Raw genomic sequence first — 26,766 nt, forward strand, 5'->3', positions numbered from 1 at the left:
CATGCACGAAGGAAGCTTCCTGAAGTCTGGGCTTCAAGTATCCTGACCCCAAGGTAAGCTTTGTACTTTCAGCTTTGTCCAGACACACAGAAGGATGAAAGGGGCCATCCATGACTGCAATCTAAACACTGATAAGAGGAAACTACTATTATTATACGACAATGATTTCACATTTATATGATGACAAGTTGGTGTGTTGCTTCAGAGAAGAACAATAACAGGCAGTGCACTGAAGACTAGGCTCAAATTAAGATCAAGCCACACTATCTCAGTGTCAGCTTGGTTGGATTTCAAATTAGCTTCCATTGGTAAACAAAGAAGTATTCCTATCTGCACATGCAGTGGTCATTTGTCTCTGTTAGAAAGATAAAAAGCACTCAATCACATCTAAGTGCAGATAAGTTACACTCCTGAAGGGACAAAACCCCCACCTGCTTAAATAATGCGATCAAGACAACACAGAGTCTATTCTGGGAGGAGGGCACTAGGGGGTGCTACTGCACCAGAAACACTTGGGAGCCGCACCATTTTATGGAACAGACCTTGGGTTTCCTCAGTCACAGGAGGCATGAGAAGGGAATTGGGCTTGTATTTTCTGTCTCCAGGACACCTCTGTCACTTTGCTACTCTCATCTGCAGCAGAGTCCAAGCTGGTTTTTAACCATCTATAACTTCAACATTCTATTCTGAATACAGACTTTACTACAAAGACCCTGCATTTTCGCTACACATGAAACCAGTATGAAATTCTAATGCAAACTATGGACACTTCAAGTACAACATTTGCAAAAGGAAAATTTCCAAATTCAAATTCTGAATTCCTTGTTTGGAAACTAATTTTTCGGCCACAAATCTCAAGTTTCGGTCATGATGCTGAAGAATGACTTTCGGTGGCAAATGTGTGGACCTAGTTGCAGAATTCTAGTGGTAAAACTAAAGCATGAGTACCAAAATTAGGGTTTCACCATCAAAATGAATGTTTAATCAAAGTTTCAGACAACTCATATATTATAAATTTCATGATCTGGAATGGATACATTTCAAAGCTGGGCAGAATTTTAGTTCAGCACTAGTCTTCGATATTGAGTGATCAGCATCTTCCAGTGATGTCTTGCATTTTCATTCACGGGGGAGACTATAAATACATGTACGAACACACGGTGTTGTTTCCTGACTGTGAGCACATAATGCCAGTAATGCTGTGATGAACACTCAACATTCAGCAGTTTACAACAGGTTTTAAAAACATAATACTCTCTGAATCCTTCAAATATTTGTGGATTATCTGTTTGAGCAAATGTCATACACAAAGATAAAGGAGTGAGCCCCTGTGCTTTATGATACTCACTAGTTACATAGAAATAGATCAGCCGTTCATCACGACCAGCTTTGTTGGAGGCTACACACTTGTACATGACAGAAACGTTGGCTTCTTGGATGATCAACTTGCTGACCGTCTGATAAAGAAAGAGAATGGCAGCATGAGTGGCATTTCAGGTGGAGAGACACCAGACCTTCTTGGCCACTCCTTAGCAGCCTTCCAGGAGTGAGGATGATATGCTGGATCAGCCTTCTCCAACCAGCTACCCCTCCAGATGTTTTGAACTACAACCCCCAGCATTCCTGTCCACACCCCATGTTGGCTGGGGCTGATGGGAGATGTAGTCCAAAACATCTGGTGGGCACCAGGTTGGGAAAGGCTGCTCTAGCTGCATCTCTATCCTGTGGAGAATTGCAGAATGAAATATTTATGGCTAAGTTCATACCACTCATTCCCAAATTTGTTTAGTTTCTCATGTCTGTGCATTTTGTTTCACTAAACATTTGCTCAGCATTACGTATTACACTGTGATCTCCATTCACCACTTCCTGCTGCTGAAATGCTGCTGTGCACTAAGAGACCCCTTTCAATAAAAAGAGTTAAACAGGGGGCAGCACACTTTATTTATGAGCTGCCTCCTGGTTACAGGAAACTAGGATGGAAGAGGGTTTACACAAACAGACGGTGCACACTGAACTGACAGAGAATTTGGGCCAAGCAGAGGGTGAGAACAAATAAGTGTGTGCACCAGATAAATACCATCCTTTGTGCCCATTTAAACAGGGATTGCATATGTAGTCCAAACAGCACCACTTCAATTCAATAGAAAGACCAACAGAATGCATGAAAAACGGCTGGTGGGAACATACCCTATGGTTTGTCTGCTCTGTTGACTTTTTCAGATTGTATGTGAGAGGATAGATCATTAGGCAAAATGTACTTGTTTTTAATTATAAAAGCTGTCGGCACTTCTGACCAGTTCAACTGAACCAATACCATATTTGACAAAATTTGCAGTACAGACACATGTGGCATAAGCACATTACCCAACATTTAGAGTCAATTTGAATTGTATTGCTCCAGATGTGCACTGAAGCTGTGTGCTTCAGACATGAGATATTGCCCAGGAGATTAGATAGTAAGACAACTGAAGTGAATGATCCACAGTTTGGACAGCTTTAACTGAAGCAGCAAAAGAGGAAACACAAGTGACTTTTCATCTTCTTTCCATGCTTCTGATGTAATGTTACATCTTACCATTGCGGTAATACATGGGTACTTCTCTGCACATTACACGAGATGTGAATAGATTTCATCTGTGCTTCTTCTTTTGCTACTTCTGTGCAATGTCCAATGCCATTTCAGATTACAGTTCTTGTCCAACATTTATCCAGAAACAAAAGGAACTGATTTGATGAGTGTGTACGAGAAGGCAGTGGTGCTGCCGTCTCTGAGGGGGCTCTGGGCAAGGTGAACTCTGGGGGGGGGGGGCGCTACGTGGTGCTGCCCTGTCCTCTCCAGCACTGCCACTTTATCCAGCCAACTCACACATATGCACACACACGGCTCAACTTTCTCCCCCTGCCACACCGTTCTGGTCACCTGCCGCTCCCCTCCCCTCCAGTGCTTTCCAATGCATACTGAACCCCACTCTCTTACCAAGCATGGTCAGAAAGGAGATTCCTTTCTTTTTCTTCTTTTCTAAAAATCAGTTGCAAGAGGTGTGCCGCTCAGCCAAACAACAGGCTGGTGGAGCTGGCTGGCCAGGCACTTCATTGAGCAAGCGCACCTGTCCCACCACAGCCATGTTTCAAGTGGACAAAAAAGAAAGGAGAAGAAGAAAGGGATCCCCTTCCCTCTACGCTGCTTGGTAGGGGAGTGGAGAAGACAAGCATCAGGCCCCGCTCTTCTCTCCCCAGCTGCTTCTCAGGTGATGTTGGGAAGGGCCCCCTTTTCCTACTTTCTAAACACAGTTGTGCAATGGTAGAGATGCTGCCGAGCCTAGTGCTGGAGCAAGCTTGGCTGGTTACTGCTGCACGACTGTTTTTCAAGAAGAAAAAGGAGCCCCTTCCCATCCCAGTGCCACCTCATAAGTTGGAGGGAAGAAATGGTGGGGTGGATGCTGGGACCTTCCTCGTCACTTTGTCCTTCACCCACCCCAGCCCTCACTTACCAGGCTGGAACCAGAATGGGAAAGGGGTCCTTTTCCTTTTCTCCCTTTTAAAAAACAGCTCAGTAGCCACGTGTGCCTGCCACCACCTTCATTTCCCAGAGTGCCTCCATCGCTCAAAGGCACTCTGGGAAACTAAGATGGTGGCAGTTGTGGCTGGGCCAGCTGAACACCGCGCCTGCTGCTACTGAACTGTTTCCCCTGCTCCAGGGGGATATTGTCCCATCTCTGGGGAGTTGCTTGGGGGCCATCTAGGCTCCAAGGGCCCCAGACATCTTCCCAAAGGTCCATGGCTAACAACACCAGTGGCATAAGTAATATACAAAAGTCCAGAGAATGGTCTGGGGGTAGATGCTGCTGCTACTATTAAAGCTAAGGAGGTTTTATTCTGGAAAGCACCTAGATGGGAGACTGCCTGGGACCGCCATAGGAAACACTCAGTTTGTCAAAGGAAGGGCGGGATTTATTTATATATTTATAAAATCATTGCTATTCCGCCTTTCAGCCCCACAGAGCCCCCAGCTGAAATGCACACACTCTCTCACAGATAACACACGTAATCAAAAAATTCACCTGGCATCATGCCTCCATATGCTTCAAGCTGATAAACCCATTCAGTTTAGCCGCACTACTTAAATATTCTCCTACCTTTCCAGGAAAAGATAACACTGAGTATTTTAAATTCTCAGTGAGTCTTTTCCCACTGTGATGTATTCCCCTCAGCTTTTGTTTTAATTTTAAATTGTCTGGTGGAAGTGAAACTAACAATGATCCCAACTGGAAAAACTCCCTTGCTACTACAGCAGCATTTATTAATCCACCAGTGGTAAAATCTTTGAAGGCCAGAACGTCACCGATTTTCTTATAACACTCATAGGAATGTTTATTTAGGGTTGGGTCCAGAAACCTCATTCTACCAGCAGAAGGATACTGCTTTCAGAACGGGATTTCTGCATCCTCTCCTCTCCCTGCAGCCCCTTCCCCCATGCCTGCCAACCCTTCAGAGGAGATTTGGAGGGTGTGTGCCCAAAAGGGGGGGCAAGGGGCTGCAGGGGGGAGGAGAGGATGCAGAAGTTCCATTCTGCAAGTGGCATTCTTCTGCTGGTGGAACCCGGATTCTGGATCCAAGCCTTATTTATTTATTAAGGGTGCAATCCTATGCATGTTTAGACACAAAAAACGCCCTACAGCAGCTCCCAGCATTCAGGGAATGCTGGGAATTGTAGGACTTTTTTCTTACTTATGCACTGATTGCACCCTAAAGGATAAGCCACCTTTCCATGATAACATGCCCAAGGTAGCTAATAACAATAAACTAAATACCCCCCACCCCACAATCAGTTATGCAAAATGAAATGCAAAACAGCTTTTGGAGTCAACATTCACCAGCATCCTTAAAAAAAAAAAAAAGTGATGGTGAAGCACTAGAAAGGAATATATGCAAAATAACTATCCCAAGTAATATCACCAAATGCATTTGTTTATTACTAGGATAGGTTCAGAAAACCATCTGTGCCTTGATGTAAACCATTAGCCCAGGTTGAAAAAGAACAAGAAACATGTTTTTTTCCTTCCTATCATCCTTTTTGGCCCTTCTGTGAGGAACTCCCTGCCTGTGGCAATGGAACAGGAAGTAGTTTTTGAGGGGCGTATGAAAACAGGAAGTGACTTCAGGAAACTGGGAACCATTTGTTTGTTCTTTAGCCCGCATCATTATTATGTGCATGTGTTTGGTAACTGACATTGTCACCAAGAACAGGAAGCTAGTCATAGAAAAGCATGCATGACTCTAGCACTTATACTTACCAGGGAGGATGGAAAGAAACAGCTTTTAAATGCTGGCTAGTCTTTGGCGGGGCAACATATCAGGAGAGAGGAAAAAAATCCCTTCCAGAGAGGAAATGCAGTGTAAGATTCTCACATGTCAACATGACACCTCATAATTTTAATTCACAGATTTGTACTGGCATCATGCTCAGGGCCAAACTAGATGTGACAGTAGCAGACAGGTGAGTTAAAATCAGGTCTGAGGCTGAATCTATAGGAAGTGGGGTGGGCAGGCAAGTGATGGGGGACTAGATTTAAAGCTGTTGTATAGGATGAGGGAATAGCAGTAAAACTCAGCAGGCCTCAAACACAACTGTCCTTTATTTATCAGACACAGAACTGCAGAACTTAGCAGAAGCACCACCCACTGTTGCTAAACCCAACTCTACAGTTGCCAAGGTTCAAAACAATAACTAAGCCATAGTACCCTGCCCCCACAATACAAAACATTGCCCCCCTTAGCTATCATAGTCTTCCAACCAACGAGGAGGTACCCTTTCACGGCACAGTCCCTGCACTTGACTAGTAGGTGTAGATTGCTCAGATGACTACCTTTCAGTAACTGCCATAGGTAAGGAAGGAGTATTGCTCCCCTCACTTAGTGGTTCTGGTGCTTCAACCAGCAGTAAGAGACACACATCAGCGCCAGACAGATCTTCAGCAGCTACCTCTGCTGATGACAACCACTCTGACCAGAACACCTTCTCAGCTGGTCAACATGGCGATGCCACACTGACCCATCTGCACAGAGAGCGCTGACGTGGTCCTCCACAGCCTGAGCAGGAATAGGGAAGCCAGGGCGTATCTGCAGATTTTATGGAGGGTGCATTTCATGTGTTCTGTTGACCTTGCTGCCCAGAATTCTCAGTCTGCTTGGTCTGGATGGCATTTACACCATCTGCATCTCTCTTGAGTTCTGTGACACATAGTGATGCAGTCTTACTGGCTAATGCCTTTTCTTGAGCCGTTGCAAATGTCAAGTTTGGCTCGGGCAGGAGGCGTCGTTGTAGTGCTTCGTCATAAACCCCACAGACGAGGCGATCAATCCCTCAACATATCCTTTAGAAAAACCCCAAAGTTGCAGTGTTGAGAAAGATGACTGAGTTCTGTAATATAAGTGGCAATGCCCTCTCAAGGTTGCTGCATTCATTTGTGAAATTTAAATCTCTGCACAATAACTGAAGGATTTTGTGAGATTTCAATCATCCTAAAAGTTCATGAAATGTCTTAGTTTTGGGTGACTTTTATGGCAAATGTCTGTGGCCCACAAACAGTTATGACCACAGCTCGCTTTTGTTCAGCATTAGCGATCTTATTTGCTTCAAGACAGAATGAAAGCCATTCTGTATAAGAATCCCAGGAAGCAGGTTGACTAACATCAAACTCTTCGATATGTCCCAAAGCAGCCATTTTGATTTTAATTCTCTCTTTTTTAAAACACAGGAGTTGCTCAAGTTCTTAAGTGGGCCTAGCTGACTGCTTACCAGTTAGCTGTATTAACTGGATTCACAGTCCTTACTGACTGTATAGCTCTCAGTATCCCATCCTCATTGCCACAAATGGTTGTATAAGTAGAGGGAGTGACTGTAAGGCTCAGCAGGCCTCAAGCACAACCGTCCTTTATTTATCACACACAGAACTGCAGAACTCAGCAGAAGCTCCACCCACCGCTGCTACTCCCAACTCCACAGGAACTGCCAAGGTTCAAAACAATAATTAAGCCATAGTACCCCCCAGCCCTCCGCACCCCACCCCGGATACATAACATAAGCACAGCACGGACAGGAGAGAAAAGAGAGCTGAACTGTCATTGCCTGTGCTTTTCACCCCTTAAATGCTGTGCCGCAACTGTTTTTCCCCTCAGAGGTGTTCTGAAATTGGAAGTAATTCCTGCCAGGAGGAAAACGTTAAAGACACTTCTGGCTTAAAAACAGTTCTGGTATCTGTTCTTATGGAATAGCCTTTGGAATGATTCCTGCATATTCACTGCATGAAAATGTTTAATTGCAATGTGTCATCCACACAACTTTGCTCATAGATGATCTTATGACTCCATCCATTGGATTGTTTTTGAACAACTAGTGTGTACGGTACCTTCTAATCTAATGTTAATTTTTTTTATTATGCATTTGAATACAATGTACATTCAGTACTGAATTCAATGAAAGCAAGGCAAATTTGGATCAATGGGTAACAGCAATATGTCCTACTTAGAGGAGACCCATTGAAATGAATAGGAGTTAGGTTAGTCATCACAAATTCAAGTCTCATTCATTTCAATGGGTCTACTTTAAGTAGGAGTTATGTTGGATTTTACCCAATATTACCTGCCACTTCTATGTAAGTTAGTTTGTGACTCCCGTTAACATCATCCCAAATTTGCCAGTGTGTCAGGTTTCTGGTTATTATGCCTAACCCAGGCCAGGATGATTAGTCAGATAACAATTCAGAGACTGTGGATCCCCACAACCCTTTGTATTATCCTGACACCGACACCCCTAGCACCTCCAGGAAGCCACACTGGGTGCTCCAGTACTGGTGGACTCTGAGGAACCCCTGGATGGCGCCCCGGAGGACTATAATCCCTTGTAGAGTTGGAGGAGGAGGCTGCTCAGTGCACTGGCGCTAGAAGGTGGAGCCGCAGGCTGCTACCTGCAGGTGAAACGCGTGCCTCAAGAACCGCAGCAACCAGGCTCCTCAGGAGTTGTTGTTCAGTCGTTCAGTCGTGTCCGACTCTTCGTGACCCCATGGACCATAGCACGCCAGGCCTTCCTGTCCTCCCGGAGTGTGCTCAAGTCCATATTCATTGCATCGGTGATGCTATCTAGCCATCTCATCCTCTGCCGTCCCCTTCTCCTTTTGCCTTCAATCTTTCCCAGCATCAGGGTCTTTTCCAGTGACTTTTCTCTTCGCATTAGGTGGCCAAAATATTTCGGCTTCAGCTTCAGTATCTGTCCTTCCAATGAGCACTCAGGGTTGATTTCCTTTAGGATGGACTGGTTTGAGCTCCTTGCAGTCCAGGGGACTCGTAAGAGTCTTCTCCAGCACCACAGTTCAAAAGCATCGATTCTTCAGCACTCAGCCTTCCTTATAGTCCAGCTCTCACAGCCATACATTGCTACTAGGAAAACCATAGCTTTGATTATACGAACCTTTGTCGGCAAGGTGATGTCTCTGCTTCTTACTATGCTGTCTAGGTTTGCCATAGCTTTCCTCCCAAGGAGCAAGCGTCTTTTAAAGGACTCCAAATGAGTAGGGCCCTCCTCATGAGCAGTACTTCTTACATAAGACTGAAAGGATGCAGCTGAGTCTTGGGGGTGTGGGGGGAGCTCTGGCTCCAGCATTTAATCCTTCAGTTTAGATCTACTAGCTGCTGGAAACAACACTTTACCTCAGGGTCTACCACTGTGAACCCTTGTTTCTCTGATCTTGGTCTGTGAATGAAACTTTGGGCTACTGACCTTGGACCCCTCCTTGACTCTGCTTCTGGAATTGTGTTTGCATCTGACTGCTTGCCTAGGTTTGGACCATGACTACCCCTCAGACCTTTATCTTGGAACTCTCCCTCTTACCTGCTAATTCTGCGCTTGACCATTCGCCTGTTTCTGGTCTTGCCATTGGATTTGCCTCTCAATTGCCTTAATGTGGAGTCTGACCCAGCCTAAGGGGGACAGAGTACCATTCACATAGATCTGTTGCGTTCTTATCCTTTGAATAATAACGACAGCCATTTTAGTAGTGCTCAACAGATGTTTAGTTTCATAGTTATAGGTGGCAACATTTAGTATGCTCAACCTCCCAATTATTAACTAATTATTGTGGAATGTCTGCACATGTTTTCCCAGTGATACAAATGTCCTAATCACCTTCTGACGTATCTATATGTTTATTTGAAAAGGCAAACCTAGCTTTGAATAATCTGTTCGTGCACATTCTATGATCTAAAGCAGGGGTGGCCAACTTTTTCTCTCTCGCAGCTGGGTAATCTGTCAGAGGCACCATGCCAGTAGTGAGTGGGGCTGAAGCCAGCAGGCGATAGTGTCAGCACCAAAAGTGGCCAGGTGACCCCTTTTCTCTTTCTGCCACCCCCTTTTCTCTCTCTTCCTCTTCCTTCCCATGCAGCATGGCTGCCAGGGAGGGCACATACCACTCTTGTGATCTGAACTAATTGCTTGCAGAGGGCTTCTGAAAATAGGCCATGACTGCATGCAACTCCAGGGGCCACAGGTTGCCCACTCCTGTGAAAAAAACTGTGAGAAAATGCAGGCTGCAGAGCTTGAAACTTCCATAGATATTGACTACAGCTTGGCACCAGTATATTGAAATGAGACCCTCCTATTTGTAGGCTTATCTCTTGAGGTGTTATGGAATGTCTCTGAATATTCTGGCTGCCAGAAGTTTTAAAAATAAACAACCTATCACCACTCTAGGCCTAGTGACCAGATGGAGACCTATTGCAAGGAAGGCAGAAAAGGGAGGAGGCAGCACTATCACAACGACAGTCAATTGTTTGAATGTGTGAATGAGATATATGAGAGAGTGAATGGGAAATGGATACGAAAAGTATTACAAACAGCTTCCCCCTTGTACGCAGTTTTGCTTATTAGGACCTCTGTCACAATGGCTGTAAACTGAGAAATGTTCATATTGATATCACATGTTGGACTCGATGGCCTTGTAGGCCCCTTCCAACCCTACTATTCTATGATTCTATGTTCATCTTGGTATCACAAATTCTGCTGATTCACAGTATTTTTTAATCCTGACCATTCTGTTATTTATTTATTATTTATTATTTATTGCATTTATATCCCGCCTTTTTTCTTCTTGCAAGGAACCCAAGATGGCTTACATTATCCTCCTCCTCTCCATTTTATCCTCACAACAACAACCCTGTGAGGTAGGTTGGGCTGAGAGTCTGTGACTGGCCCAAAGTCACCCAGTGAGCTTCCATGGCTGAGTGAGGACTAGAACCCGGATCTCCCGGCTCCCAGCCCAACATTCTAGCCACTACACCACACTGGTTATGTCTTTTTTGAGTTATCCAATAACCTATTGTTAGTACTTCCCACTGATTAACTGAGAGCTGCCATTGCCCAGATTCCTAACCACTGATATCTGATTTTACCAAAAAACAAAACAACAACACAATCCTCTGACCTCTTTAATCAATATTGATTTATAGAGGGGGAGTAAAGAACAGTGGAAATCCGTCTCTGGGAACTGAGGTATGTTAGGTTTAAAGTAAGAAGGAAGGAGAAAATATTTGTCTAGTTCAGTTTAGCAGAGATAAGCAGAAGCTGTGTGAGTCACTGACCTGGTTCTCATGAAAGGAAAACCCACCATCGGTGATTACCCATGGTGGGTTGTCGTGACGTCAGAACCTGACACAGTTTCTGCAGGATAGCTTATTTTCCATGAACAAGCCTGATAACTCATGGCTTGTTGTTGGGTTGTTCAGGGTGGCTTGTTGTGATGTCTGACCTTGGCAGGGCGACTTCATCATGGATTATTAGGAACGGCTAGAAAGCTGCCCGGCAAGAGCAGCAAAAACCTCTGCCGCTCTTCGTGATGTTGCCACTACCATCCTCTCTCATCCCTTCTCAGTGCCCTCTGTCCTGTGCTTATAAAAATCTAGACGAAAGGACACCAGAGAGGGTCCTGAATGTATTCACAATCTTTAAAAAAAAATCAGCCATGCACAAGTGCACACATTCAAAAGTCTACGGCTATGAAATCTGCATCATTCTCCCCTCTGCTTTACTTCTGTGCCATGTACATTGTGTATATTTATCAATCCTATTCACTGCTCTGCCTTGAAATATGTATATCTTTACTGATCCCCCTCAGATGTCTGCCTTGAAATTTGCAAATCTTTACCAATTCCCCTCACTCCCTGCTCTGCCCTGGAATTTGTGTATTTTTACTGGTCCCCATCACTGCTCTGTAACCCATTCGTATATCTGACAGCTAACAAAGAGACCAGTGGAGGGAAACAACAAGCATGAAAGGGGTGAAGGGAGCTGAAAGCAGCTGGTGGCTGCAGGAGAAGGAGCTTTTCAGGGGGGTGTAATTGGTAGTACCTGAAGCAACTTTTTTTTCTTTTCTTTGTTTAAAGAAGGTGCTTGCTACCAAGGCAAATGCAGAAGTGGAAGATGAAGTTGACAAGGACACTGACAAGAGGAGGATATCAGTATGCTGAGCTCCATAGTAGACAGGCACTCTTGCACATGACCCCCCATTTTTTTTTAAGTTTGCGAATGCATTACTGCATTCATAATGGCTCAGAAAATTAATTCCATTTAGTAATCTGATGTGGGGGTAGGAGGAGCTTCCCTTTGTAGCTGGCAAGCCCAGCAGACCAACTGTTTAGTAACTCATAGTCTTGTAGCCTCCAGAACAAATAATGTGAAATGCCACTAGGAAAACTACCTTGCAAGATTTCGAGGTTGTGATAAACAGCCCAGAGACATGCAGGCCATGAATGGGCATATATGTACATTGCTCACTTCAAATCCAAGCCTTGTATGGATTCTACTTTGGGCTACCACATAAAACCATTTTGGGCTCATTTTTAATATGGTACAGTTGAAGTTTTATATGGTTGTATAGGATTTTCAATATGTAGTTTTACCACACAGCAAAAAATGCTACTTTTCTGTATGAAATTGTAATTGTTTCTCCAAACCAAAACCCACCACATCCTTACTCAGTCCATTTTGGCAACCTGTTTGGGGATGTAGTACACTTCTGCTTGGAGATGCATTGTAACAGTTGCCTAACTGACTGACCATGTGGCGAGCCAATTCAGGCTGATTTCATGTTCAAAACCAGCCCAGGCTCCATCTCATGAGTCTGAGGTGTCTCTCTTTTAGCTCCTTCCAAAACAGAAAGGAAACAGGGAAATGGCCTCACCTTGTTCCTTCCTTCCACAAACTCTGTCCAGGTGTCAATACTCTCAATTGGGTTCACAGCATCCAACTGCGACACATCCTTCCAGTCCTTACACTCGGGCATCCGGTCCCGCTGATGTCGTCGTACAGCCCTCCGTCGGCTACTGTTTACAGAAGTCATATAGAGAAGGAGATGGAGAGAAACAGGAGATCTTGTCAGCAAGGAAAGGAGCTATTGAGAAGGGTGCAGGACAAACAGACAATACTGGATATAATATCATTAGGGAGAAAGGTAACTGTGGTGGTGGTGAGGACATGATAGAGGTTTATAAAATCATGCATGGTCTGGAGACCACTTTCTCCCTTTCCAATAATAATAATATAACTCAGGGTCATCAAGTGAAAGTAATTGGCAGCAGAAGAGTCAGAACAGATAAATAAATTTACATAATTTTTGGAATTTGCTCCATATGATGTGATGATGGACATGAACTTAGACAGCTTTAAAAGTGAACTGACAAAGTCATGGATGGTTGGCCTATGAATGGCTGTTGGTTATGATAGCTATCTGGAACCTTGATGTTTAGGGGCAGGATGCCACTCGATACTGCTTTCTGGAGAGCAAAAGCAGGAGAAGGCTATTGTCTTCATGTCTTGCTGCTGTGCTTCTCTGAGGCATTTGGTTGGCCACTGTGGGAAGCAAGGTGCTTTACTAGATGGACCGTTAGTCCATCTAGGGAACCATGATAAGTTCTTGGAGCTGGAGCATTTTGTACAGAGGAGCAAATAACACAGGTGTACTGGGGAGAGTTTTGTGGATAAGTGTAAATGTGTTTCTAACGTGAGAGCCCCCCCTCCCTGCCCAAGAATACAGAGGTTAGATAGGCTTTCTCTAGAGGTGATGAATGTACAGAACTTTACTGCACTACTGTCCTGTAGCAAGAGTGAAAACTTGTTTTAAAAACAGGAAATCATGATGTAGCCACTTGCATCCTCTGGAGCTGGGATAAGCAGAAACACTGTGGCCTTGGGAGACAGTGCGCATAATTCACTGCTCCTCTTCCTCCTGACAGGGCCACAAAGCATTCTGATGGGACTGGAAATGCCCTCGTTTCCTCAACCAGTCCAACAGCACATTTATGGCATCAGTATTTTTATAGACACCCTGCTTCCTCCTGGGCCAATAATGTTCCCTGTCACATTCCTCTTTACCATGGAGGCCTCTTTCTGTCTTTTTGCCTCAGTAATAATAGACTTTCCCTGTCAAATGTCCTGGCCAGAGGAAGAGGACGCAGCTTGACTCCCGCACATTAATCCTCTTGAATAGGTATAGAGGTTCTACAATTGTTCTTGTTTTTCAGAGCATTCCACAACTTATTTTATCTCTTACTTGAGCACCACTTTGTTTGGTGGAAAGGTGGTGTACAAATCAAATAAAGAAACAAAATATCACTGGAACCTTCTGAGGTGTGTGAATTGCAGGTGGTACCCATAGATTTGTTTTTATGGGATACTGTTCCAGTACACAACAAAGGCATTGAAACACATTTTAGGAAACGTTGCATCACACTCCCATTGATCTTCTGAGTCTGTTTCTTTTAATTAGCAGTGCCACCATTTCCTAACGTGTAATTTTCCGCCAGCTGCATAAATTTTATGCTGCAACACACAGGAAACCCCATAGATCTGCCATTGCAGTAATTTCTGCCTGCATTGTTCCTGTACAGCAGGAAGGTTTGTGTTCTTTCTGTCCCTTGCATGATCAGAAGTAAAAATATTTTAGAGGATAATAAAACCCTATAGCAGTTCAAATTGCAACAGGCACAGTTAGTACAGCCACACCTGTTTTGTTAGATGTCTGTAAAGATGGGAGAAAGAGCTGCCTTATTTTTCATGCTGGAACATGGCATTCATTGATCTTTTTCTGCTCCATTCAGCCTGTCAAACATCTGAGCTGAGCCCATTTCACAAACTGTCTTTTCAGGCAGCTGTCGCCTAGGCCATCTTCTCAGCACTGTGTTAACTGGAATCTACAGAGTAACCAGTTTCAGACACTGAGAATCAGCCTAGACATGATGCAGGAGGTCCATGGCTGGCTTAAAGGTTTGACTCTCCTGCTTTTTCTAAACTGATAAAACTAGCCCTAAAGTCCCTGACTCAGACTGAGACTGCAGTGCTGTAGAAAGGAAGGCATGCCATTTCCCTCAGTTAAATCACCCCCAGCCCTCCGGAAGGTTCCATTTGTTCCTCTGGGGCAAAGACATACAGGTACCAATATGGTATCTCAATATTCCCCTCACCTGGGAAAATAACAGCTTCAGGGGTGAAGGAGCAATTTAAAACCACAGCACAGCACAGCAATTCTAATCCAAATCAGAGCCCTCTTTCCTTTTTTTTTTAAAAGCACACCTGGATGATCTAGTTCAGCCTTCCCTAACCTGGTGCCCTATAGGGGCTTTCTGGGAGTTGTAGTCCAACACATCTGGAGGGCACCAGGTTGGAAAAGGCTGATCTAGTTCATGGATCTCCCATGTCATGCAGATCTTCAGACCAATCCTCCAGTGACCAGAGAAATGCAATGAAAGCACAAAATGAAAAAAGCCCAACAAAATTATTCCATGCAGACCTAATCAGCAACATACATAACCATTAGAAGAAGAAAAGTCTGCTCTTAACCCACTGCCCTGTGTTGCTCTTTGAGAAACCTAACATACAAAGGCAGCCCATGGTCCAATTTATTCATTACCAGAGCAACGTGGAAGCTGCCATTTTATCCACACCTGTATGGTGGAAAGCATTCTGTTGGCTAAATTAAAAGGTCCTTTCCACACTGATGTTTTCTGCTTTTCTGCAGCTGGAAAGTGCTGACATAAGAATGAACTTCATAATTCACCTCATACACATGATCTAAAAACTGATGCACTTGGACCAACTATACTTTGATCGACAAACACTGCCCCAACCTTGCCTATTTTGCATCTCTTATTCTCTGTGATCAAGGCAGTATTATCAGCCTATTATAAAAATTTAGTTAGTTCTTCTTCCTTTGCCTTTTATGTGAATGAGCAAACTGCCCTTAGGTCCTGGCCAACATGATCATTTCCTCCTTACCAAGACAAGGACCTGTATTACAGTGTGGCTCATACCACACAAACTAGCAGTTTTCTCCAAACTACTGCAAATGTCCCCCCAAAAGACTGTGGTGCTTTGGAGAAAAAAATCTTCCAAGATATTCAAGAAGCCATACAAACGGCTCATTGTGCAGAGACAGTAGCCACATGATGCAGTTTAAAGTGGCCTCCACATGGCAACCATATCCTGTGCAGTGGCTTAAAGCAGAATTCCCCAACCTGGTGCCCTCCAACTACAGCTCCCAGCACTCCTGACCATTGGCCATGCTGTCTGGGCTGATGGGAGTTGAGGTCCAAAACATCTGGAGGGCACCAGGTTGGATAAGGCTGGCTTAAAGAGTCATGCCAAGGTCTTCCTTTCCTGCCAAGGTCTTCCCTTCCCTTCCCTTCAAGAGTCATGCCAAGGTCTTCCTTTCCTGCCAAGATCTTTCCTTTCCTTTCCTTTCCTTTCCTTTCCTTTCCTTTCCTTTCCTTTCCTTTCCTTAAAGAGCCATGCCAAGGTCTTCCTTGCCTTTCCTCCAAATTCAGCAGAGATCTAAGGAGGAAAGCCACTTACAGACTGTGCCGGGGGAACATCCGGCAGGGCGTCCAAGGCCTCCACTGCCACTGGATCTTTTCTGGTGCTGGAATGCCATAGACAGTGCAGGTGAGTAGCTGCCGGCTCTTACGAGAATAAATATTTGGTGACGAGGCTTCTTTCTCGTGGATTTGTGGAGGAACTGAAATCAAAGGAATGTTAATATATCAGCCTCAGTAATAGGTATACTGGGATGATCACGTGCGCCATTTTCTCTGCCAGTCCTCTACCCGCTCCATTCCCCCTCTCCTCCCCAGCCTCTGCAACTTCATGCTGCTGCTAGTAGTTACCCTCCCTCCTCTCCCAAGTTCCAGCAACTTTTTAAGACTAAAAGGAATGAGAGAAATACAGTTGCAGTTTTCATAGTGCTTCCCTCTGTTAAACAGGGTATGTTGGCTTTTCCCTGCTGCTGCTGCTGCTGCTAGAAGATATTGTTTTGAGGGCAACTGTTGCTTGCTATGAACGAGTAGGCCAGTATCAACTTACCAGGCGGTAACATATACTTATCTGTCAGCTCTCATTTTAGAAATTAGCCACTGAATTGTGATGGGTAAAGCGATATGAGTTTAAGGGTGCAATCCTATGCATGTTTAGACAGAAAAAAAAGGCCTACAACTCCCAGCATTCCCCAGCAGGCATGGCTGGCTGGGGAATGCTGGGAATTGTAGGCCTTTTTTCCTCTGTCTAAATATACATAGGATTGCGCCTTAAGTTAGGTATGTTTAAAGCAGCCTTTCCCAACCTGGTGCCCTCCAGCTGTGTTGGACTTCAACTCCCATCACCCCCAGTTATCAGGCTCATTGGTCATGCTGGCTGGGGATGATGGGAGTTGTATTCTAGCAGACAGGGCCAAACTTGAAATGACCCAACCTGGGCGGTGTGAAGCAGGGAAGGATGGAGGGGAGTTGAACTCTTCCTCCTCCCAGCCATGTTCTCACTGCAATGACTCCACATAGCTTTTTTAGCCATTTTTGTCTTTGTAATGGAGCCCCACTGAGATAGAGAGTTTTTGTTGTTGCTGCTTTTGTTTAAGAAGCAGTTCGGGGGGAAATGTGGGTAGGGGAAGAGCTCAGCATCTCTCACCTGCCTGCATGAGACCTCAGGCCCCCCCACCCCCACGGCTCAATGTATAGGGATCTGGTGGTAACTCAGTCCTAATGGATCTGCTGCCATCATGTCTAGCTTAGTGCAGAGTTTTTAAAGAGGTCCATAAAGTGCTGAGTTCATTCCCAAGTGTATTTTCACCAAAATGAAGGGCATTTCATCAGGGAACCCTTCAGCATACGTTGAGTAGGGTAAGTGGGAAATCTCAGTCAGAATCAGTATTGCTGCCTCCTCACTCATATTCCAGTCTTTTCTTAAAATATCAGATAAAATATATTAGAGATCGGACCGCAGAGCCAACCTTGGAAGCTGGTAGATACTGTCGTTGGAAAACCAACAAAGGATTTTGTAGCATAACAACAAATTTATTGTGGCATATAGTTTCATGGGCCAAAGCTCACTTTGTCCGATGCCTGGGAAACAGACTGATTTCATTCCTGGTTGCCTGTACCATACAGGCACACTAGAAAGCCTCCTGGACCAGAACATTTGAAGGGATGTCTCCTATACTGGAAGCAGCATGCCAGTCCAGGCTCTCAATTGCTCCTGCATTCCTGGCTCCCTGTGCAAACTGACTGCAACCCAGAATTCTCCACAGTGATGCAGGGGTTCACTCCTGATTTTCCACAGATACTTATTTATTGTAAACATCAATAACCTGCCTGTACCCTGCCCTTCCTCCAACATTTCATCCTCTCAACAAACCTGTGAGGAAGGTTAAGCTAAGGACAGACTAGATGTTACAAGAGAAACACAGCTCCACTACTCCATGTCTCTTTGTCAGGGCCAGCCCCACCACTAGGTAGAATGAGGCAGCTGCCTCAGGCGGCAGATGTCGAGAGGGTGGCAGTGTGGTGTTGGAGGACAGAACTGTATGGCTCCCCTAAGCTAGCCTGCTGCCCTCAGGAGGATACTGTGTTATCAGTGTCAAAATGAGATTCAACCGCCAGTCTAACCAGCGCTATCTTGTGCTTTGCCTCAGGCAGCAAAAGGTCTTGGACCAGCCCTGCTCTTTTGTCCTCTCTTCCTTGCAATATGTACTAGAGGGGAATGTGTGACATAGCACTTCCCCACCTCTGCCAGGCAATGAGATGAGGTGTTGGCAGGAAGACGTGCAGCACAAAGGTGACACATCATGTGTTGTACTTGCAAGGGAGAGGGAGCAAGATACATGGAGGGGTGGCAGCTGCATGCCTCTAATAAAGTTTACTTTTACTGTAAGGGACAGTGAGTGCCCCAACACCACCCAGCTGCATGGCTCAGCAGTGATTTTAACCCAAGTACCTCCTGTCCAAACCTGGCACTCAACTGCTGCCCTACTTAGCATGGTAGCAAACAAACAAAACTTGAACTTGCCCCAGTTACATTCATTTTACATTTGTATTTTTCTCACCATACCAGAGATATCCCAGGCGGGGAAGGAGAGAAACACAAACGCAGGGCCAAACTAGACCTGGCATTATTCACATCTTTGGGCCTTGCATGGTTGTGAGGGGTGGGGTGGGGGCTTTAACATTCTGCCCCCACCACAGTCCTGATTGAAATACAGCATCCTTGCATCTGCTCCTCGCACCCATTGTGAATAGCAAGCTCAGCCCCCACCCCTATGGGACAAGCTATTCAAGCCCCTCCCACATGCCATGGCCCTAATCCAGCCCAGCCTCCCCATATCAGCTATCTACTTAAAAACGGCAACCATGCAAGGCCAAGCAACAATGTCATGTCTAGTTTGGTCCTTGCCGATTCATGGACGTACTCATGAAATAAATCCATCATGGACAAATGGCTGTCAGGCTACACAGTGCCTCCTATTAGCCCAGCCTGCTACCCAGGGGAGGCTGGTGGCTCCGATTTTGGTGGATCTGTGAATCCATTCTAGGTTGCAGTCAGAACCACCCAGAACTCTAAAGCAGCTATTCAAGGTGCTGAGCCCTAGCCCCAAAATGGGTTCAGCACCTTAGATAGCGCCATTAGAATTCTGACTGGTTCTGACTGAAACCCAGAATGGATTCACAGCCCCACCGAAATCAGAGCCACATTGTCTCCACTGCAGCTACCTCCTTACCATTGACCACCAGCTGGAGATTAATGCTCTTCTGCAGTCCAGCCAGCTCATTCCTCAGAACCAATGTATAAGAGCCAGCATTCTGCTCTACCACATCCTTGATCTGCAGGGAATATTGAGATTGTCTGTTGGAAATTAACCTTCCATCCTTATACCTGAGCGGAAGAAGAGAAAGAAGGGATGTGTATGGATTAGCATGTTCCTTCTGAAAGGCAATTACAGGGCTTCAGCCAGTGCAATGAGGCACATCTTGAAAAATGTTCCCCTAGGAAAAGCTTACTGCAGCCTTCCCCAAGCTGGCACCCTTTAGATGTTGTGGACTTCAACTCCCATAAGCCCCAGCCAGCATGGCCAATGGTCAGCAATGCTGGGAGTTGTAGTCCAAAACTTCTGGAGGGCACTAGTTGGGGTTGGGGAAGGCAGGCATGCTGTGTTTACTGGCAAAATGAAAATGCTAATAATCACGCTGGGAAACATTTAGATGTATGAATGGACACGTCACTGTCTTGTCTTTTAGAATGGTCACCTATGGCGATCTGCTGCCACTTAGGTGAGCAAGGGAGTAAACCAAAGGGCCCATATTGGTTGTTATTTCATACCCAATGTACACAAAATGAAGCTGGTTGATCAGAATGAGATTGGCACATCTGAACCAGGGGGGTGCAGTTATCCCTTCTGGTTAGGATAGAGGAGGTAGAAGTCTAGACCAGAACATTTACTGCCCCAGTACCAGATTCCATAATTTTCCCTCACTCAGAAGGGCCTCACCCTTCTAAAGGTATAACAGGTGTTATACAGAAATGGGGAATGTGAGACAGCACTTGTGTGGGGGTAGATAGTGTGTTTGGCAACGGAACTAATGATGAGAGAGATTTTTTTTCCCCCTGCCTCTAATGTCTGCCAGAAACCTGGAAGAAGAAGAAGGAAAAGATGAGGAAGATTTTTTATGTCTCTGGTGAAAAGAGCAGCTTGTTTCTCCACAACATAAGATGCTGGATTATGAGGCAAGATTAAAGACCACAGCAATCAACATGAATTGCTCAGGTTTGGAAACAGGCCTCCAAAGCCAACTTCTCACACTGTGGGAGGGCAGTCTCTCTCCCCTCAAATGAGATTCCAGTGAGATCCTTCTTAATGAGAGTGGTCTTCCTCCTCCCCTATTCCCTTCTCTACAAAGAACACTCCCAATGCGTACTAAGCTTGTGTGCTAAGAGGAATGTATTACCACTGAAACTCAGGCTGGGGGTAGGCAACCACTTTCACTGGCAGCTTCACAGTTTCATCTCCTGCTGTCGCTTCTATCACTGGACCCTTTCTCCACTCCACGTTGATGAAAGGCTTCTCTGTAAAACCAGTCGGATAAGGGGGTGGGGGAGAGAAGCAGAATGAAAGCTGTTAAATATGCTGGCTGAAGCAACAGCAGAGCTACCACTAATTCATACATGAAGCAGAAGTATGCAATTTGAAAAAAAATAGCAGTATGCACACCCATTAGACACTGGATTCGTACAGCTGTGCCTTTGTACAGACACGAGAACAGCCTGTGATGGGCACACCAAGTCACATTTTATGCCATGAAAACACAGTGCTATTTCTTACACGCTAATGCACCTTACCCTGTAAATAATGTTCCATTGGCCAAATATTTTAATTGTACACTTACCACTCCTTTTGCCAGAATGTCTCAGCTCAAGCAAAATTTTGTCTTGTGTGGGTGGTGGTGTCTGGCTTATACTATAGAGGTTTGATCCAAGATCTGCCTTGAGGACAGAGGAGGTACCTTCTGCACGAGGAGGGACCCTCTGCCTGACTTTTGGGAATCCCCTCCCCCATATCACAGTTCACCCCATTCAGCAGGGTTTCCTTTCTCTCTGTGTAGTATTTTCAGAGGGCTGGAGGGGCTGCTATGGGAAGAAGGGGGTGGGGAAGTCCACTTCCGCCACTGCAGTTGATCCAGCCTAAATTTGGATCCCACCTTAGATCTCCTATGGAATGACATAGGCATAAGGAGGGAAAGTGACTAGCTTCATAGTTAATGTACTTACCACTCAGCTATTATATTTTTTTTCTTTTTCTTTTACGAGGAATAACGCCTGTTCTGATTTCTCAGTAGTTGGGTATTCCCATTATACCCCACATGGAGAACAATACAAATACTGGCTACCCAGTGATTCTGAATTAAGTCGTACCATGTCATGCCACTCCCAGAAGCACACACTTTTCTTTTGTCTATCAGGGGCGCTCTGCTTTGCTGGACCGCAGAGTGTTTGGTGTGCCACATAAGAAAGTCTTGACATGGCAGGCACTACAGGACAGCAAGGGCAGCCTTTACAGGATGTTCTCCTTCCTCTGGGGATCCTTTCGTTAGGCAAACCTCAGCTTATATGAGCTTTGCCATTGTTTCATGAAGAGGTCAGCTACCTTTACATTGTTTTCTACTACGTTAATAAATAGAAGCACGTAAAAGGTTTTCTTTGCCTGAGTTAATGGTTTTTACCATGTACGATGACGTCTGTGCTCTGCTTCAAGTCCTGCTCCCCACTGCTAGCCTTGCACGTATATTTTCCCAGGTCTTGTTGGCTCACATTTTGGATGATCAGGATGCTGGACAGCTCAGTATGTGTCTGCTGGGAGCGCCTCTCAGGCAGTTCTGTGACTTTCCGATTCACCTGCCAGAAGGTGGTGATAGAAGGAAAGGAATAAACAGATAAGATATAAGGAGAGATGAAGCTCAGAAGAAGTCCACCAGCACCCCCTGGACTGGTGGACTTCTTCTGAGCTTCATCTTTCCTTATATCTTAATAATATAATAGAAATACTCAGCCTTCCTGTTTAAATAATATAATAATTTAAATAATTTCTAATAATTAAATAATGTCTAATAATGGAAATACTCAGCCTTCCTGTTTAAAAGGTAGAAGACAAGAGTAGTCAAAACCTACATTTCTCATTGATGTGGTAAACTTGTGATCCTTTCCAGACTAAACCACTTCAGACTGCAGGTGGAGGCTCACATTGTACTCTTTACTGAATCTTCCTTCATACAAAATATTTATCTCTATATAGGAAACCAGAAAATCAGGGAGGCCGCCAAGAATCCTTTCCCCTGACATGTTAATTTTCTATGTGCAGGGGTTTCGATTTCTTAAAAAATGATTCTGTACAGTGAGACTTCAAGTCATAGGAGGTGCTGTGTATGTGGTGTACGTGAGGTGCTAGCACAGAATAGGCAACATGCAGACCCCCTGGCCATTTTGGGGGGCCCCACTGCCGCCAGACTGCAGAATTTGCTGTGGCGGCAGCAGCAGAAAAAGCTGCGATTTTGCTTGAAAACAAGGCATGTGGAGAGTGCGCGCCTTGTCTGGTAGCAAAATTGTGCTCCCGGAAGCCTACTAGGGGCGTGATTCTACTTATAAACATGTGCCGCGCTCCCCACATACTTCGTTTTCAAGCAAAATCGCAGCTTGTTTGCCAGTGCCACAGCAATTTGGCTGACAGCAACAAGGGCAGGGGTGCGGCCCCTGGTGGATTCTGGGGGTGGGCAATGTGGCCGACTTACTCCTGCGCTAGTACCTCTGTTGTAATGAACCCCCGATAAGAACTGGAGTCAAAAGGAGGGGTGAAGACGAGTAGAGCTGTAGAGGCAAGCCTGCAGGGCCAAGTCAATGTGGAGTAGCGGCATCCAAAGTGACTTGGAAGAGGCGGAGCTAGGCATCTCTTCAGTGGAGGCTGGTGGGTACAGTTTCGGAGAGGTGGTGATTCCATTCTGGGTTTTAGTTAGAACCAGCCAGAATTCTAAAGGCACTATCCAAGGTGCTGCACCCTATCCCCAAAATGGGTTCAGCACCTTGGGTAGCACCTTTAGAGCTCTGGCTGGTTCTAACTAAAACCCGGAATGGAATCACCACCCCTCCGAAACTGGAGCCACCAGCCTCTGCTGCATCTCTTTTCTCCGACTTGATTACTGTGTCTGCTACCCTGAGGGAACTCTTGTACAGGAACCTTCCCCTCCTTAAAAGGGTCATTGTAGTCCGGGTAACTGACATTAGCTCAAAGTCCTAACTTCAACAGAAACTCCAGTGAATGTGCAAGTAATGGGGACTGCATTCACTTACCTAGTGAATCAAGCCTTTGGATGCCTTTTGGTCACATTGAGGCTGTATTTAGGTTGTACAGGGAAATACTAAGGGATGAAATCCACCTCCCATCCCACCTCACCCCAAATCATGGGTGCGTTACAGAGTATTCACAAAATGCATATTAGTTTTACCTTTGAACTTAGTGTAAGTAAGCTAGTGTGCAGCTTAAGAAAACCAAGCAAAACCTATAGAGCATGGCCTGTGTAGCCAAGAGCAACACCTATAATTTTTTAAAAATATTTTTATTTTTCCACCATGCAGGGAGCTATTATTCTTGGATACTTAGGAACAGCAGCATCAGAAGCTAAAATAATCTAGAATACAAATAAATTCAGCTTTATCTACAGGCCAATACCTTTCTGTTCCAAACAGTATTTCAGCTACAGAACACAGATGGTCTGATGACCATTTCACCACTCAAATCTCATATTTGATTAAACATTTAATGGAGGATAGCTGCTGATTTATTTCGCAACAAACAACATGTATCTTTGAAAAATGTTCCATCAAGCTACTTTTCCTGTCAATAATATTGCTTCATTTAATAATTATGATAAACATATGCCTGCGGTAGACTACACTTAAATTGTTAGGCTATATCGCTGTCAGGAGCGCCCTAGCTGCCTCTTACAGTCCCCTCTAATAGCCAACTCAGGACACAGACGACGAGGATCCTTTTCAAGGCTTTATTCCTTTATTACTTAATGACTCTTACAGATACTAATCACTAGCGACTAAGCAAGGAACTGCACTGGGGTAGATAGCAGAGTAGCCTATGCTCCAGATAAGGCAGTTGGTCCCTGTGTGAAGGAGAATCACGGGAAGACCCTGAACTTATGGGCTAGGGAGAGATCCTCCCTCTTTCCCTTGGGTCCTCGGGACGCGACCATTGTTTTAGCGCCAAACGAGCAGAGCACCTCCTTTCAGCGCCTCCTTTCAGTGCCCTTCATCTGTCGCCGCTCCCTGCATCTGCGCCGAGCCTCCAGCAAGCCCCCCTCCACCGCTCTCTCGCTGCCAGGGTCACTCTCTCTCTCAGGAATGCTGGCAGGAGGAACCTCTGCCAGCTGCTGTGCTTGTGAGAGATGAGCGAGCTCCTCTCCCACAGATTGCTGTTCCTCCTCAGAATCAGAACTGTTCTGGGGCTCTATGGGCTCAGTTTCCACCCTGACAATCTCTAAGCAAGATACAGATGTGTGCATGCATTGGGGGTGAAGAAGTGGGGAGGCAAGGTGTCCGAAAACGATCTAACCTGAGCAGAGGGGGTACAGGGGGAGGATGCTGCAGCTTCTGGGGTAAGATTTTTCTGTCTGCTCTTCGCTGTTAAAACAACTGTTGTTAGTTTGCTCCAGATAGATGTATTTCACTATGCTACTAATATTGGCTTCTTCCTCTGGATGAAGTTGTCTTTAATGTTTACCACTTTTAAATGTTTGGGATGTTGATAGAACATAGAAGTGAGCAAACATACCTTATTTCCCCCTGCCCCCTGGCCCCAATGTAGGCACACTCCTATCACTAATGGGATTTTTTTTTAAATAGTTCTCTCTGCTTCCATGTCTTTTGCTGTCATTAAGATACTCCAGCTAGCCACAAAGGTAGTTAAAGGCGCAATCCTATGGCAGCTAGTCAGTGGCTAGACAGCCATAGGATTGGCCAGTTTGTGGAGAACCACCACCCTGCCCCCTCCCCTGCCGTCTCATAAGCAGTGCAGATCATCCCCGGGCTCTGGGCTTGGAAGAGCAGTGTGGAGCAGGGCAAAAGGAGGTGTTCCCAGGGGCAGGGAGTGTGTAAGTGCTGGTACGATGCTTCCTATGCGTCATCCAACCTCCCCATCCTACGCTCTGATGTCCCGCAGCTAGACAGCCAAAATTGGCCGTCTAACCACAAATGCAGGGTGGCTGGAGCATGGAGGAGATGATCCCCTCTGCGCTCCTCCTGCCACGCATTGCACAGGCAGTCGCCTCCAGGTTTGGAAGCAGCCGCCTCTCCTCATAGGATTGTTCCTTAAAGTAAGTTAATGGGGAACTTTCACCTACCTAGCTCAGCTGCCACTGCAAACCTTCTTCCCAAAGGTGGGCAAAGTGTTTCAAGGAGTAAAATTGTCCTGTTTAACTTCCACTACCACACTTGTATGGGAAAGTACAGTTAAGGAGTAACTCTTGGGGAAATCACCTTTTGTCAATTTAAGATCCTCATCTGTATATAGTGATAATATAGTGATGGACGTATCAGGGATTTTGTGAGGACAAACATGTTCAAAACTGGATTGGATTACCATCTGCTGCAGAATACCTTGGTTGTATTCACATGTAATGCTAAGCCGTGGTTTATATTAACCATGGTTTGTTGCTTTAGCCATGGATTGTCTTACAGACGAGCAGAAAAACTGTGGTTTGTTTTCCCTTTTTCTTATTTGTTTCTCTCCCACCTATTTTGCCACCCTTCAGAGCAGTTTTGTTTTCAGGCTTTCTCAACAATCACCTCCATTTCAGGGTGGACAGTAACACAAACAAGCCAGGATAAACCACAGTTCTGGTTTCAGATGCCACAACAAGCCATGGTTTAAACTAGTCAGATTTTGTAGCCAATATCATGGCTTCTATTTGGGATTTGTGGCTGGTTAACAAGACATGGTTTGTTTGCAGGGCTGGGTTCAGACACAAACAAGCCTGATTTCAACAAACCACATGATGGCTTAGCATTATGTCTGAACCAAGCCATTATTTTATTTTTCTCTTTGCTCCAGGGAGTAAATTAAGGGGGAGAGGGAGGCTACAGGTAATGTGGAAGGGGTTGCAGGGCATGTTAGACGTGATTGTACTGGTACAGTTCTGTGTGATTCCTTCTGCCCCATGTACCACAAATCATAAAAACCCATCAGCACACAAACTAGCCAAAGAAGACAGAAATGAACAAAACAAATGTTAATTTATACCTGTTTTGCAGGGTAATCCCACTGGAAATCAACTCCTGAATTAAACTCAGCCCATACTGTGCAGTTGAGAACGAGTTTTTCTCCCACTAGTAACTCCATAGCTTTGCTGGGAAACAGCCGAATGTCATAAAGTTCATTTCCTAGTGTAAAATGTAGCAAGAAAGACAACCACTCAAAACAAATACAAATTAGCCTTTTCCTTAGGAAAGCAGAACTCTTGCTACAATTGTCCAAAATTGTAAAATTAAAAATAAAATCACATCATCTCAGACTCATTGGGATAAGATACCCTCTTCCCTGGATTTGTTTAATTCTTTGGCGATGTGTCTGCGTCATCATGCTATTCTAGGGCCAGTTGGTCCTAGAAGCTTGTTGATTTCTTTCTTATTCAATTATCCTGGTCTAAAAGATGTCATACAGAATATAGTGGGCCACAAGCAGAGAATAGGAATGAGGGTACCGCAGGGGTGGGTAACTTCAGACCCTTCAGATATTTTGGCCTAGAACTCCCATCATGCCTCATCATTGGCTATGCTAGCTAGGGCTGATGGGAGTTGTGGGCCAAAACATCTGGAGGGCCACAAGTTGCCCATCCCTGGTTTAC

The 26,766-nt window shown here is 45.1% G+C and overlaps 1 protein-coding gene across 1 annotated transcript in view; it reads right to left on the minus strand.

Annotated features, from left to right (window-relative positions):
* FLT4 (fms related receptor tyrosine kinase 4) overlaps positions 1–26,766 on the minus strand; it is a 147,014-nt gene that overhangs the window by 39,845 nt on the left and 80,403 nt on the right. The window contains exons 7-13 of the mRNA XM_084839141.1: positions 26,163–26,302; positions 21,586–21,757; positions 20,314–20,431; positions 19,089–19,243; positions 15,899–16,061; positions 12,234–12,375; positions 1,349–1,457 (exon numbers count right to left, since the gene is read on the minus strand). Coding sequence (XP_084695267.1) covers positions 1,349–1,457; positions 12,234–12,375; positions 15,899–16,061; positions 19,089–19,243; positions 20,314–20,431; positions 21,586–21,757; positions 26,163–26,302 — 999 coding nt within the window. The remainder of the gene's footprint in view (positions 1–1,348; positions 1,458–12,233; positions 12,376–15,898; positions 16,062–19,088; positions 19,244–20,313; positions 20,432–21,585; positions 21,758–26,162; positions 26,303–26,766) is intronic.

This window comes from Heloderma suspectum, chromosome 2, assembly GCF_057233095.1.
Source record: "Heloderma suspectum isolate Gila_16-S chromosome 2, 16-S_ref, whole genome shotgun sequence".
NCBI classification, from domain to species: domain Eukaryota; kingdom Metazoa; phylum Chordata; class Lepidosauria; order Squamata; family Helodermatidae; genus Heloderma; species Heloderma suspectum.